General features: G+C 41.5%; 1 protein-coding gene across 1 annotated transcript in view; it reads left to right on the forward strand.

Annotated features, from left to right (window-relative positions):
• Positions 1-14,517, forward strand: part of Dgk (diacyl glycerol kinase 1) — a 66,757-nt gene that overhangs the window by 9,447 nt on the left and 42,793 nt on the right. The window contains exon 3 of the mRNA XM_069508030.1: positions 1,959-2,026. Within this exon, the coding sequence (XP_069364131.1) occupies positions 1,959-2,026 (68 nt within the window). The remainder of the gene's footprint in view (positions 1-1,958; positions 2,027-14,517) is intronic.

Genomic DNA, 14,517 nt, shown 5'->3' on the forward strand with positions numbered 1-14,517 from the left:
CGACCTACTAAAAAGTCCTGAATTGAAGTCACTTTTTGACGACCTCCCTGGCGCAGAGTAAGCGCTCCGTGATGTAACGAATATTCGGATTCGCATTCGCATATTTTTTGCATATTCGCATTCGCATTCGCGAAAATACTGCGAATGTTTTGCGAATATTAATTTTTTTTTGATGTAATAGTTGGTTAATAAAACAAAATCCATTAATTTCTTATGTTTTTTAATGTAATAAAAAGTAATCACATTATCAGTCTTCTCTTTATCATTTGGTATCATTTATTTATTTACTTTGGGCATGAACACTTCAATCGGATGCGTTCGTAATTCGTATTAACTCGGCTATTCTTGGTACTAAAAACAAACGGAACACACTTCGTTCGAACGGGACTGCCGCCAAAGTCACCAAGCCATAGACAAATGGCGCCGAATTTAAACAAAAACTGAAAATTCGCTTTCGCATTCGCGAATGTTGGCAGCAGATATTCGCATTCGCATTCGCGAATGTCCAACATATGACATTCGTTACATCACTAATCTGTATAGTCCAGGAAATGAAGCCAAAAAAATGGTAAAACATCGCAATTTTTTCGTCCAGCACCGATTTGTACAAAAATTTGGGATTAGGCTTATTTTCACCCTCTAGTTAATTTTTTTATATTGTGCCGTTGTACGCTTTTTGTTTTTTAGGGGTGAAATTACCCCCTATTGTCAAAAATTATAAAAAACCTAAATATGGGTAAAAACAGTTAAATAATGATTGTTTCGTGCTTTAGGATACAATTTCATAATCTTTCAACCTACCCTTGTTAAAAACTACCCTTGAAAACAATACAGGCACTCACTAGGCAGTCAATACGGGGTATAGATACCTAGGTATGATTAGTAAACTGTACCACGCAATGCCTCTGGGATAGAAATTAATTTACTAAAGTGGATCGTCCACATCGGGTCATATAAGTACTTGTATGTTATGATATTATGAGGGTACCTACTGCTATTATTAAGTTCTCGTCTCAAGGGGATTATTAGTAACCCGACTATACAAGGGCTATATTTATATGAGAGCTATTAGGTCATGGTCCACTGGGGCAGACGGCTATGGCATACTGAATCCTGTGCAGCGGCTCCCTGCTACACGTCTGATGTCGTCCATCCACCTAGTGAAGGGTTTTCCAACACTACGTCTTCCGGTTGCCATTCCAGCACCTTGGGACACCAACGTCTATAGGTTTTACGAACTATGTGCCCTGCCCATTGCCACTTCAGCTTCGCAACCCGTTGAGCTATGTCGGTTACTCTAGTTCTCCTACGGATCTCCTCATTTCTGATTTTATCACGTAGAGAAACTCCGCACATAGCTCTCTCCATCGCCCGCTGAGTGACTCTGAGCTTTCTTATGAGGCCCATAGTTAGCGACCGTGTCTCGGATCCATATGTCATCACTGGTAACATGCACTGTTCGAAGACTTTGGTCTTCAAGCACTGAGGAATTTTGGACAAGAAGACATCTCGAAGCTTCCTGAACGCTGCCCAACCGAGTTGTATTCGGCGGCTGACCTCTTTCTCACAATTCTCCTACAGATCTCCTCATTTCTGATTTGATGACGTAGAGAAACTCCAAGCATAGCTCACTCCATCGCCCGCTGAGTGACTTTGAGCTTTCTTATGAGGCCCATAATTAGCGAACATGTCTCGGATCCATATGTCATCACTGGTAACACACACTGTTCGAAGACTTTGGTCTTCAAGCACTGAGGAATTTTGGACAAGAAGACATCTCGAAGCTTCCTGAACGCTGCCCAACCGAGTTGGATTCGACGGCTGATCTCTTTCTCGAAATTCTCCTACAGATCTCCTCATTTCTGATTTGATGACGTAGAGAAACTCCAAGCATAGCTCACTCCTTCGCGCGCTGGTAGCTAAAGACAATTAATTAATATCACTATAATTTTTTTCAGATTCGACCAGAAAGCTAGAAGATGTTCTCAAAGAATTGGCAGAAGTTAAGAAACAGAATCCAGATGGGGTGAGTAAACCTTGGCATTATTGCTACTTTTAAATGATTTTTTTCTTCACAGTGATTTTTCACAGGTGATTTTTCATGGAAAGTCATTTTTCGAAACAGAAAATTTGAAAATTATTTCAACTCACTTTATTTTTAGGGTTCCGTACCTCAAAAAGAAAAAAGTAAGCCTTATAGGATCACTTTGTAGTCGGTCTGTCTGTCTGTCGTGTCCGTCACGAAAACCTATAGGGTACTTCCCGTTGACCTAGAATCATGAAAGATATCGGGTAGTTAGGTCTTATAGCACAAGTAAAGGAATAAATCTGAAAACCATAAATTTTTGGTTGCATCACAAAAAAAAATGTGGTCATGAACAAATAAAACCTATATCTTATATTTAGGTACAGAAGTAAAATTCAATTTTAAAAAAACACAATTTACTAACACAAAACCAAATACTTTTACAATTATCAAACTTTTAATGATTGGAACAAAATTTAACACGAAAGACACAAAAAGTAAAAGTCAGTAATAAAGAAAAACATAATTCAAACCAGACCACGATGAATACAGCACAAAAATCAGTAGCGAAATGAGCCCAGTGCTCGCGCGCGCTCAGCTTTTATAGCTAAGCTCATTAAGAGAGGTGGCGTGACCTAAGACGGCCTCTCCTGACTATGCGGCGTCCTCGCCCGCCAAAATAGCCAGAAAAGGTCGTGAGATCTTCTCTGCGGAGACTTGCAGCTGGTGCCGCAACGCTGTCGGCGTGCGGTGCGCGAGGGGAGACCGGTGAGGAGCTCGCCGAATGGAGCGATGCCTCTGCCTCTACCGCGTAAGGTGCCGGGGCAGACTCAGGTGCGGAAGGGGGACCAGCACCTGGGCCAACTACTTCATAGTCATCACCTGAAATTAGCTTCGATATAGCACAACTCCATAGCTATAAATGGTAACACAATGGGTAAGCAATTCGAAATGCGACTTAGTATTAGCTAGACATGTAGATAAATCATTTAGTTTTATGGGGTGTCCCTATCACCCAGAGGAGGTGACACCTAACAACCTATGAGACGTCTCAAACCTAGCGCGCGCTTCTTCTCATCATCTTCAGACCGCCAGACTCGGGGAACGGTCTCACACCGCCAGACTCGGGCAACGGTCTATGAAGCAGGAACTTGAGGTGACCATCATCAGACCACCAGACTCGGGCAACGGTCTCAGACCACCAGACTCGGGCAACGGTCTATGGAGCAGGAACTTGAGATGAACTTCATCAGACCACCAGACTCGGGCAACGGTCTCAGACCACCAGACTCGGGCAACGGTCTATGGAGCAGGAACTTGAGATGAACTTCATCAGACCACCAGACTCGGGCAACGGTCTCAGACCACCAGACTCGGGCAACGGTCTATGGAGCAGGAACTTGAGATGACCATCATCAGACCACCGGGCTCGGGCAACAGTCTATGAAAGTGCATCTCAACCAGCCACCGTTGAACTTACATTCGAAGAAGGCACCACACGCATCCGGGCACCACTCTCCTTGCCAGGGCACCATGCCCTCCGCCGCCACCTGAGCGGTCTTGCCATACGACCCACTCAGCAGCTCCAGCTCGTAGCAGCCGATTCAGGACCTTGTATGGACCTCACATGCCAGAGTCAAACTTCCCCGTTGACTGGGAATACTTGATCACCAACACCATGCCTCCAGCCTTCAACACGCGAGGCGGACGACGATTCTGGTTAGCATAGGCATCCTGCCGGGACTGATTTTACCTCAGCAGCTTACTTGCCCTGGAGCGTCACATTTCACGCCATGCCGCTCGATCAAGTCGTGCAGTTTCTGCAACCACATTGTTGTGTGCTGGTGAGGAACTCTGGAGACCTGCTTGTTTGATATACAAACCAGGCAGTGAACCACATGCTTGACTACGAACTCACGTAGCCCAAGAAACCAGAAGTACTTCAGGATCAGGTCCAGAGTCTTTTCGACAAAGACTTGCAGCAGACTAAGACGGTATCACGAAAACCACGCTTCCGCTCCTACTGCTGAGTAGCGGTAATAGAGCGTAACACTTTAGTACACATACCGATGAGAGTCTAGCTGTCCCACTTACAGATACTCGACGAGCGTGTCCTGATCTGCGACCTGCACCATCTAAACCCAGTTGCTCGGCTTGGCGATGCCGTTGACTTAAAGGGTTGCAGATAGTCGCCACAACACATCATCGTGCGCTTTTAGTACTCAAAGGCGAAGATGAAGTCATAAATCCACTTACGGGTAACGCGCAGTAGCAGCAGCGCTCGGTGGCTGTGAAAGCGTTGTAGACGGTCACGCCCTTAAACTGAAGACAAACCAAATGGTGGCGGAAGTGTTGACTGCCAACGCTTCTAGCACGTAGGAGTACTACCTACTCACTGCACCCTGGGTAAACCTTGCTAAAACAGGCGACCACACGCTTCTTGCCGTCGTTGTGGATCCACCTCAGCGCCGGGCCATAGCCGATGCTGCTGAAGTCAGTGTGCACCTCTGTTGGCAAATCTGTCAAGACTGCTACCTTGGACTCAGTGGTGAGTCGCCGAGTGATGTCCTGAGATACCTTTTCCTGCTCTGGCCTCAATGAAAAGGAACCTCTTTTTCCGACAGACGTGCAAGGCAGGCTGTCTGGATAGCATACTCCTCAACGTAGCGCCTAAAGTACCCAGCTAGATCTTAGATTGCCAGATTTGTTTGATGTACTCAAGGGGTAAGGACTTTACCTACGTTATGGCCTTGTCTTAAAGACTCGGCCTCGCCTGACCCTAACAAATGAATCTGATCAAAATGGCAAAATCGGAAACAATCGGTAACGGGAATTATCAGATTTTCTAAAAGAGTTGAATCTACCCACGTTACATTATTTACGAACGCACTACAGTGCGTCACTGACTCGCATATTATACGAAACACAAGTCCAAGACGGTATGCGTAGGTAACGTGATTTACTACAACACATACCTATCGAAATCATGGACACTAACTTTAAAAAAGAACATTCTCACCAATCAGCTCGTACAAGGGCTCGGCAGCGTTTATGCAAGCCCCACGGCACGCGCGGCATCGTGCCACAATACCAGTGAGCCGCCATGTTTGCGAGAGGCACCATAGCCCGCAGCGGCGCACGCAGCGCAGTACCACCAGCGCGCCGTCACGCTCGTGCAGTGCGCAGAGAGGCGCAGCAGCTGCGCGACACGGAACAGCAACGCCAGCGCACCGTCACGCTCGTGCAGAGCGCAGAAAGGCGCGGCACGGTGCAGCAACGCCAGCGCACCGTCACGCTCGTGTAGAGCGCAGAAAGGCGCGGCACGGCGCAGCAACGCCAGCGCAGCGTCACGCTCGTGCAGAGCGCAGAAAGGCGCGGCAGCGGCGCAGCACGGCGCAGCAACGCCAGCGCGCCGTCTCGCTCGCCAAGAGCGCAGAAATGCGCAGCAACGGCGCGGCACGGCGCAGCAACGCCAGCGCACCGTCACGCTCGTGCAGAGCGCAGAAAGGCGCGGCACGGTGCAGCAACGCCAGCGCACCGTCACGCTCGTGCAGAGCGCAGAAAGGCGCGGCAGCGGCGCAGCACGGCACAGCAACGCCAGCGCGCCGTCTCGCTCGCCAAGAGCGCAGAAATGCGCAGCAACGGCGCGGCACGGCGCAGCAACGCCAGCGCAGCGTCTCGCTCGTGCAGAGCGCAGAAAGGCGCGGCAGCGGCGCGGCACGGCGCAGAAAGGCGCGGCAGCGGCGCAGCAACGCCAGCGCAGCGTCACGCTCGTGCAGAGCGCAGGAAGGCATGGCAGCGGCGCGGCACGGCGCAGCAACGCCAGCGCACCGTCACGCTCGTGCAGAGCGCAGAAAGGCATGGCAGCGGCGCGGCACGGCGCAGCAACGCCAGCGCAGCGTCACGCTCGTGCAGAGCGCAGGAAGGCATGGCAGCGGCGCGGCACGGCGCAGCAACGCCAGCGCAGCGTCACGCTCGTGCAGAGCGCAGGAAGGCATGGCAGCGGCGCGGCACGGCGCAGCAACGCCAGCGCATCGTCACGCTCGTGCAAAGTTCCAAAGCCCGCAGCCAAGCGTGCAGCATTGCGTCGGAACATTCGAGAAAAGAAAGATAAATGTGAGCACTATGTTCGAATCGTGTTCGAATATAAGTATTTCCCAGTTGGTTTAGTACAGTCCTTATTACGACAGATCCACCTATTCATACAACGATCTAACACCATATGAAGACTGATTTCTAATCTTGTGGAAACTCAATTTGTTATCTCGTGGCAAAAATAATTGTTCAGCAAAAACTCATCTACCTGCATTACGGTTACTCTTTTTACAAAAAGAACAAACTGCATCAAAACCGATGTTTTTGGTTTTCGATAAGTTTTAACTTTTTGTACAGTATGTACACTCTGTGATCCTAATTTTCACTCAGAAAACAGCGTGATTGGAAAGTACTATGACTAAGACTACGCTTTCTAGTCTTAAACTGCGAATTCAAATTGCGGGTATCTTGGTGAGATACTTCATGAAGTGACTAATGGACCGACATAGATGTTCTTAATCTCAATGTCTACCTCTCGTGGGCACAGTGGAATAAATTCCGTTTTAAAATTGATCTAAGACTGATCATAACCAAAACCTTTTGTACAAGTTCCACTTTACGAAACTACCTCCCGGCTATGCCATCGGTTGAGGTTACGAACATGATCAACTTTTTTACACCATGCATCAACATCATTAAAAATCGAGACCAAAAATAAAGACATCTACGTTCCACTAATTGTACGACACCGACTAGCACGCCTATGTTCATTATTCAATTTACGTGAATTACTTTTATACTTAAATCGATTAGTAGATTTAGACGACGGCATTATTAATTCACAAAAACACGTAGGGTAGACGTGAAAACTTTTAGACAAAAATTCAATTTGGATAAACACACTTGAACTAGATACGTTCGCGTGGCCAATACGTGCTTAGCCATAAAGCCAAAGGTATAGGTACCTACTTGATTCTAAAGATTTAATTGCAGTAACTTCATCTTGTTCGGAACAAGGTGCAGAAACGGGAGTGTTGCATTCTGTTTGAACGGTCACAGTGTTACCGAGACGATTAATATTACACTCGCGTTTAGTTACTACAGAGGTTAAACTATTTTCGACAAGTCTCGACACGTTTTTCTCGATCGCGGAGTATTGATTCATTATTGAGTGCAACGTTTGGATAAAAACACGACTAAGTGCGTGATCTCGCGACCTACATCTAGGCCCTGCTGTTTCACATCCACGTGGTCTGCTTCGAGAACTTCGAGTTTGATCACGGCACATCACGGCTACGATCGCGGTTACGATACCCGCGATCCGACATTGTACAAGAAAAACAACAAAAATTTAAAGGTTAGAATTTTGTTCCAATTTAAGCAAACTGATTGTCAGTGACTAGATTTTAACTATAGTGGGCTATTGAATAGGAATCCCAGTTCTGAATTTAGGTACAGAAGTAAAATTCAATTTTAAAAAAACACAATTTACTAACACAAAACCAAATACTTTTACAATTATCAAACTTTTAATGATTGGAACAAAATTTAACACGAAAGACACAAAAAGTAAAAGTCAGTAATAAAGAAAAACATAATTCAAACCAGACCACGATGAATACAGCACAAAAATCAGTAGCGAAATGAGCCCAGTGCTCGCGCGCGCTCAGCTTTTATAGCTAAGCTCATTAAGAGAGGTGGCGTGACCTAAGAATTAATCTCTTAAATTAGGTATCTTCAATTATCAAAGTTAGATAACTATGTAAGTATATCAAGTGTGGTATTATAATATGAAAGGGCTTCACTTGTGGATTCTTGAACAGATTTTTATTTATTTTTATGCATACTTAATAGTTTTTGATTTATCGTGCAAAATGTCGAAAAAAATAGCCGAGTACGGACCTCTCGGCGCACGAGTCTGACTCGCACTTGGCCGGTTTTGTATAATCACGACTTGTTATCCAATTAAATAGAAAAGAATAATTAATTTCATGACAAGTTAAATGAATGGAAAATGTCGGTAGCCTCGTTTCTAGTAACTAGTTAGTCCAGAACAAATATTAAATATATAAATAAAAAAATAAAAATAAAATATATATATATAAAAGGAAAACGACTCTGACTGACTGATCTATCAACGCACAGCTCAAACTACTGGACGGATCCGGCTGAAATTTGGCATGCAGATAGCTATTATGACGTAGGCATCCGCTAAGAAAGGATTTTTGAAAATTCAACCCCTAAGGGCGTTAAATAGGGGTTTGAAATTTGTGTAGTCTACGCGGACTAAGTCGCGAGCATAAGCTAGCTATCCAATAAAATTAAAATAAAAATTATTTCATGACAAGTTAAATGACTTGACGACTTGACGATGTTTTGACGACCTCCCTGGCGCAGTGGTGAGCGCTGTGGTCTTAATAGTGGGAGGTCCCGGGTTCGATTCCTGGCAGGGGTTTGGAATTTTATAATTTCTAAATTTCTGGTCTGGTCTGGTGGGAGGCTTCGGCCGTGGCTAGTTACCACCCTACCGGCAAAGCCGTGCCGCCAAGCGATTTAGCGTTCCGGTACGATGCCGTGTAGAAACCAAAGGGGTATGGGTTTAATAAAACTGCCATACCCCTTCCAGGTTAGCTCGCTATCATCTTAGACTGCATCATCACTTACCACCAGGTGAGATTGCAGTCAAGGGCTAACTTGTATCTGAATAAAAAAAATAAAAAAAATGAATGGAAAATGTCGGTAGCCTCGTTTCTAGTAACTAGTTAGTCTAGAACAAATAATAACTAATTGAGTAGTTTGTCTATGTATTGTTCAAACTTTTCTAATTAATGTTTTTTGTATTGTTCGATGTTATTCTATGACCTAGTTATTTATTATTCCCGATCTATACTTAGGTATTGCAGAGAAATCAAATGTTGTTAGAAGCAGGCGTTACTTTGCGGAAATCCATGATATCTATATATACTAATATTATAAAGAGGTACCTACCTAATGTTTGTAAGTTTGTTTGTAGGGGGTAAACTCTGGAAATACTGAACCGATTTTGAAAATTCTTTCACTGAAAGAAAGCCACATTATTCCCTGAGTGACATAGGCTATATTTTATTTTAATTAATGTTTATTTAATGTATTTATTAAATAAAATTGTAATAAGCTGCCCGTTCGAAGTATACAATAAACTAAAATCTTAATCCATACTTCCATACTAAAATGCGAAAGTGTGTCTGTCTGTCTGCTAGCTTTTCACGGCCCATCCGTTTAACCGATTTTGATGAAATTTGGTACAGAGATAGCTTGCATTCCGGGGAAGGACATAGGTTACTTTTATCCCGGAAAATCAAGGAATCCCGGAGAATCCCACGGGATTTTTAAAAACCTAAATCCCGTGGGAACCCCTAGGTGAGATTGCAGTCAAGGGCTAACTTGTATCTGAATTTAAAAAAAAAACTTTCTGTCTGTCTTCAATTTTCCTGCAAACGTCATCTATTATTCAGTGCAAACAGCCTGACCTTTTGTACCCTACGTCAAAGGTCAGAGGTCACATACTCCATCACGGGAGACCTCGACATGGTTCCCTGTGACGTCATGACCTATCAAATCTATCTAGTAAAGCGTGATAAACGATATTCGACTCTACTGACTAAAGTTTAAAGTACCTTTTCCATTAAACCACCCACCATGTATCTACTTATTTTTTTTTTTTATATTAGCCATGTTAAATGACTAATATTCCCCTTTCCTCTCCAACTAAGCGTCAAGCTTGTGCTAGGAGTAGGTACGACAATAGTGCAACGGGCGGGGTTTGAACCGTCGACCTTTCGGTTTTCAGTCCACTCCTTTACCCGTTGAGCTATTGAGGCTCTACTTAAATAGTACTATACTGAACCTATCCGCCTATATGACGTCTATATGACGTCCGCCTTCTAATTGGAGGTCGGGGGTTCGATCCCGGGCACGCACTTTTCGGAGTTATGTGCGTTTTAGTTAATTAAATATCACTTGCTTTACCGATGAAGGAAAACATCGTGAGGAAACCTGCATGCCTGAGAGTTCTCCATAATGTTCTCAAAGGTGTGTGAAGTCTACCAATACGCACATGGCCAGCGTGGTAGACTATGGCCAAAACCCTTCTCAGTCTGAGAGGAGACCCGTGCTCTGTAGTGAGCCGGCGATGGGTTGATCATGATGATGATGATGATACTGAACCTAACGTATACCTATAGTACCCGACAAGTTGAAATGGCAATCGGGGAGGGTACACCCCGCCTCATACCGCGATTGCCATCTCGACCTGTCGCATACTATCAGTAGGTACCCTTATTATAAATGCGAAAGTGTGTTTGTTTGTTGGTTTGTCCTTGAATCACGTCGCAACGGATGGACGTGATTTTTTGCATGGGTATAGATAAAGACCTGGAGAGTGACATAGGCTACTTTTATCCCGGAAATCAAAGAGTTCCCACGGGATTTTTAAAAACCTAATTCCAGGCGGACGAAGTCGCGGGCATCAGTTGTTGGTAAAGTTACATTTCCTGGGATAGTATGCGACCTAGTTGTGCCTTGTGACGTCATGATAGACAGAGAGGGCAGATATGACGTCATATGACGCTGTTTCATTCGTAAAGTTTTAACGAGCCTTTGTGCAAACACAAAACATCGAAAACTAGCTGATCCTCTTTTGTTTAGCTTTTGGTGAAATTTCTGAAAAAACCTTGGGGGTGAAATTTCCAAAAATCCTGAAACATAATATTTCTTCATTTTGAACTGTAGGTTAACTAATAAAATATGACTCCTCAACGCGCCACTTTGGGCTTTTTGTACCAAATTTTATTGAAAGATTGAATTTTCAAAAATCCTTTCTTAGCGCTTCCGCCTAGCTCATAATAGCGATTGCATGCCGAACTTCAGCCCGATCCATCCAGTAGTTTGAGCTGGTTGATAGATCAGTCCGTCAGTCAGTCAAGTCATTCACCTTTTCCTATTATGACGTAGGCATCCGGTAAGAAAGGATTTTTGAAAATTAAAACCCTAAAGGGGAGAAGTACAGGTTGGAAATTTGTGTAGTCCACGCGGACGAAGTCGCGAGCATAAGCTAGTCTAAATATATAAAAAGAAAAGATGACTGACTGATCTATCAACGCACAGCTCAAACTACTGGACGGATCGGGCTGAAATTTAGCATGCAGGTAGCTATTAGGACGTAAGCATCCGCTAAGAAAGGATTTTTGAAAATTCAACCCCTAAGGGGGTGAAATAAGGGTTCGAAATTTGTGTAGTCCACGCGGACGAAGTCGCGAGCATAAGCTAGTAAGTTCCGCGTGGTTTTACGTTTTTCAAAATCCCGCGGGAAGTCTTTGATTTTCCGGGATGAAAAGTAGCCTATGTTTTAATCCAAACTCAAACTCAAATTATATTTATTCAGAATTGGCAAAATTTTACGCTTCCTGATTGTCATAAATTTTTATTTGTAAGATGATATGATATAGTGGTGATAATCAATACGTACTTTAATTTAATTTAATTTAATTTAATTTAATTTAATTTAATTTAATTTAATTTAATTTAATTTAATTTAATTTAATTTAATTTAATTTAATTTAATTTAATTTAATTTAATTTAATTTAATTTAATTTAATTTTATTTAATTTAATTTAATTTAATTTAATTTAATTTAATTTAATTTAATTTTATTTAATTTAATTTAATTTAATTTAATTTAATTTAATTTAATTTAATTTAATTTAATTTAATTTAATTTAATTTAATTTAATTTAATTTAATTTAGTTTAATTTAGTTTAATTTAATTTAATTTAATTTAATTTAATTTAATTTAATTTAATTTAATTTAATTTAATTTAATTTAATTTAATTTAATTTAATTTAATTTAGTTTAATTTAGTTTAATTTAATTTAGTTTAATTTAATTTAATTTAATTTAGTTTAATTTAGTTTAATTTAATTTAATTTAATTTAATTTAATTTAGTTTAATTTAATTTAGTTTAGTTTAATTTAATTTAGTTTAGTTTAGTTTAATTTAATTTAGTTTAGTTTAATTTAATTTAATTTAATTTAGTTTAATTTAATTTAATTTAATTTAGTTTAGTTTAATTTAATTTAATTTAATTTAATTTAATTTAATTTAATTTAATTTAATTTAATTTAATTTAATTTAATTTAATTTAATTTAATTTAATTTAATTTAATTTAATTTAATTTAATTTAATTTAATTTAATTTAATTTAATTTAATTTAATTTAGTGTAATTTAATTTAATTTAATTTAATTTAATTTAATTTAATTTAATTTAATTTAATTTAATTTAATTTAATTTAATTTAATTTAATTTAATTTAATTTAATTTAATTTAATTTAATTTAATTTAATTTGTAGAGACAAACAGTTACAATTAGTTAACTAGATATATATATATAAAAACACTTAAACCAAAGCAGTAAAGTATAAACTATAACTAGGCAGAATTTGATATAACATCCTTAATTGCTAATTTATACCTATGGAGAGAGAGATGAAAAATATCACTTTTCGCGAATAGATAATTAGCTTGGTTGCAACTTCGTCGTATGAATGTGTTATCAGCGTGTTTAGTCTTACTTGGTGCAATATGAAACAGTTTCCGATGCCGGGAGTTAACCCGTGGGCACCTTAAAGATATTTTTGATAGCAGATATGGTAGTACTTAAAACTAAAGCTACGATGGTTCCAAACGCGCCCAGGTCTGAGCCCACAACAAACTCAGCCGGATCCAAGGTATATAATCTATCTCCATTCCAAATTTCGGCCAAATCCGTTCAGTAGTTTTTGCGTGATTGAGTAACAAACATCCAAACATCCACACTTTCACATTTATAATATTAGTAGGATAAGTAATTTACGATAATGGCGGCAATCGAACCTGCGACCCCCAGGGTCGTTCTAACTTCTCAGATCGTGCTCAATTGATGCCATTGAAACTTGAACCGTGGGTGGTCTTCTATTTCAAGTAAGGTGACCATGATGTTTAATATTTTAAAGCAGAGTTTTTTTTTGTTTTTTGGAATTGGGATGATGATCACGTCATACATAAATTATTTCTTAAATCATCATCATCATCAGCCTGTGGACGTCCACTGTTGGACATAAGTCTTCCCTAAAGAGCGCCACCACACCCGGTCCTCAGCCTTCCACATCCAGCCACTTCCCGCCAGCCTCTTTATATCGTCGGTCCATCGTGCTGGAGCCATTCCGGCTCCAACGGCCATCGCCTCTACGACAGGCATGACCTGCCCACTGCCCAGTGGCGTGCACAGGAGTTTAAGCCAGGGTATGCATTTAGGTATGAACTTATTTTACGGCAGGTTATACTGAAAATTAAGCATTTATTTAGTACTAGCTTATGCTCGCGACTTCGTCCGCGTGGACTACAAAATTTCAAAACCCTATTTCACCCCCTTAGGAGTTGAATTATCAAAAATCCTTTCTTAGCGGATGCCTACGTCATAATAGCTATCTGCATGCCAAATTTCAGCCCGATCCGTCCAGTAGTTTGAGCTGTGCGTTGATACATCAGTCAGTCAGTCAGTCATTCAGTCAGTCAGTCAGTCAGTCAGTCAGTCACCTTTTCCTTTTATATATTTAGATAATGAGGGTAAGCAGTGCGTTTATGCTTCTATGAGCTGCACGCCACTGCCACTGCCACTTCAGCTTGCTAATAGTTTGGGCTATGTCAGTGACCTTGTTTCTCCTGCGGATCTCCTCATTTCGGATCTTGTCCCTCAAGGAAACTCCTAACATAGCCCTCTCCATAGCTCGCTGAGCGACTTTGAGTTTGTGGACAAGTTCGTATGTTAGTGTCTACGTTTCAGCACCATAGGTGATTTCTTATATAATAACTATTAAATAGAGGATCTTCCATCCGCTCCATCTACGTCCGCTGGTAGTTTTAAGGTTGCTAACCATTTTAAATTATCGATTTAACAAAAAAGTACGTCAAATTACAATGAATAATTAATAGATATTGGTGCGGTTCGTTACACCCTACTTTGTCGGTATGTCTGTGACGTCATAACGGTCGAACGGATGCACCGATTAGGTGTACAATTAGTAAACAATGGCCTGGTTACCCTAACAAGGAAATCCTTGCGGACGCGTCAACTATTCCGACATAGCGGCGTCCCAAATAAGGGTTACATTAGGGTTGACATTTGACACCATAAAATTATCTCAGTTGCCGTTAGCAACCTAAATATATAAAAGGAAAAGGTGACTGAGTGCCTAACTGACTGACTGATCTATCAACGCACAGCTCAAACTACTGGATGGATCGGGCTGACAGGCATGCAGATAGCTATTATGACTATGATTTTTAAAAATTCAACCCCACCCAGGTGGTGAGGGTGAAATTGCTTACGGTGGCGCGCGGTGCAGTTGTAGAAAAAGGAGGGTGGAATGAGGTC

This window comes from Maniola hyperantus, chromosome 27, assembly GCF_902806685.2.
Source record: "Maniola hyperantus chromosome 27, iAphHyp1.2, whole genome shotgun sequence".
In the NCBI taxonomy this organism is placed as follows: Eukaryota; Metazoa; Arthropoda; class Insecta; order Lepidoptera; family Nymphalidae; genus Maniola; species Maniola hyperantus.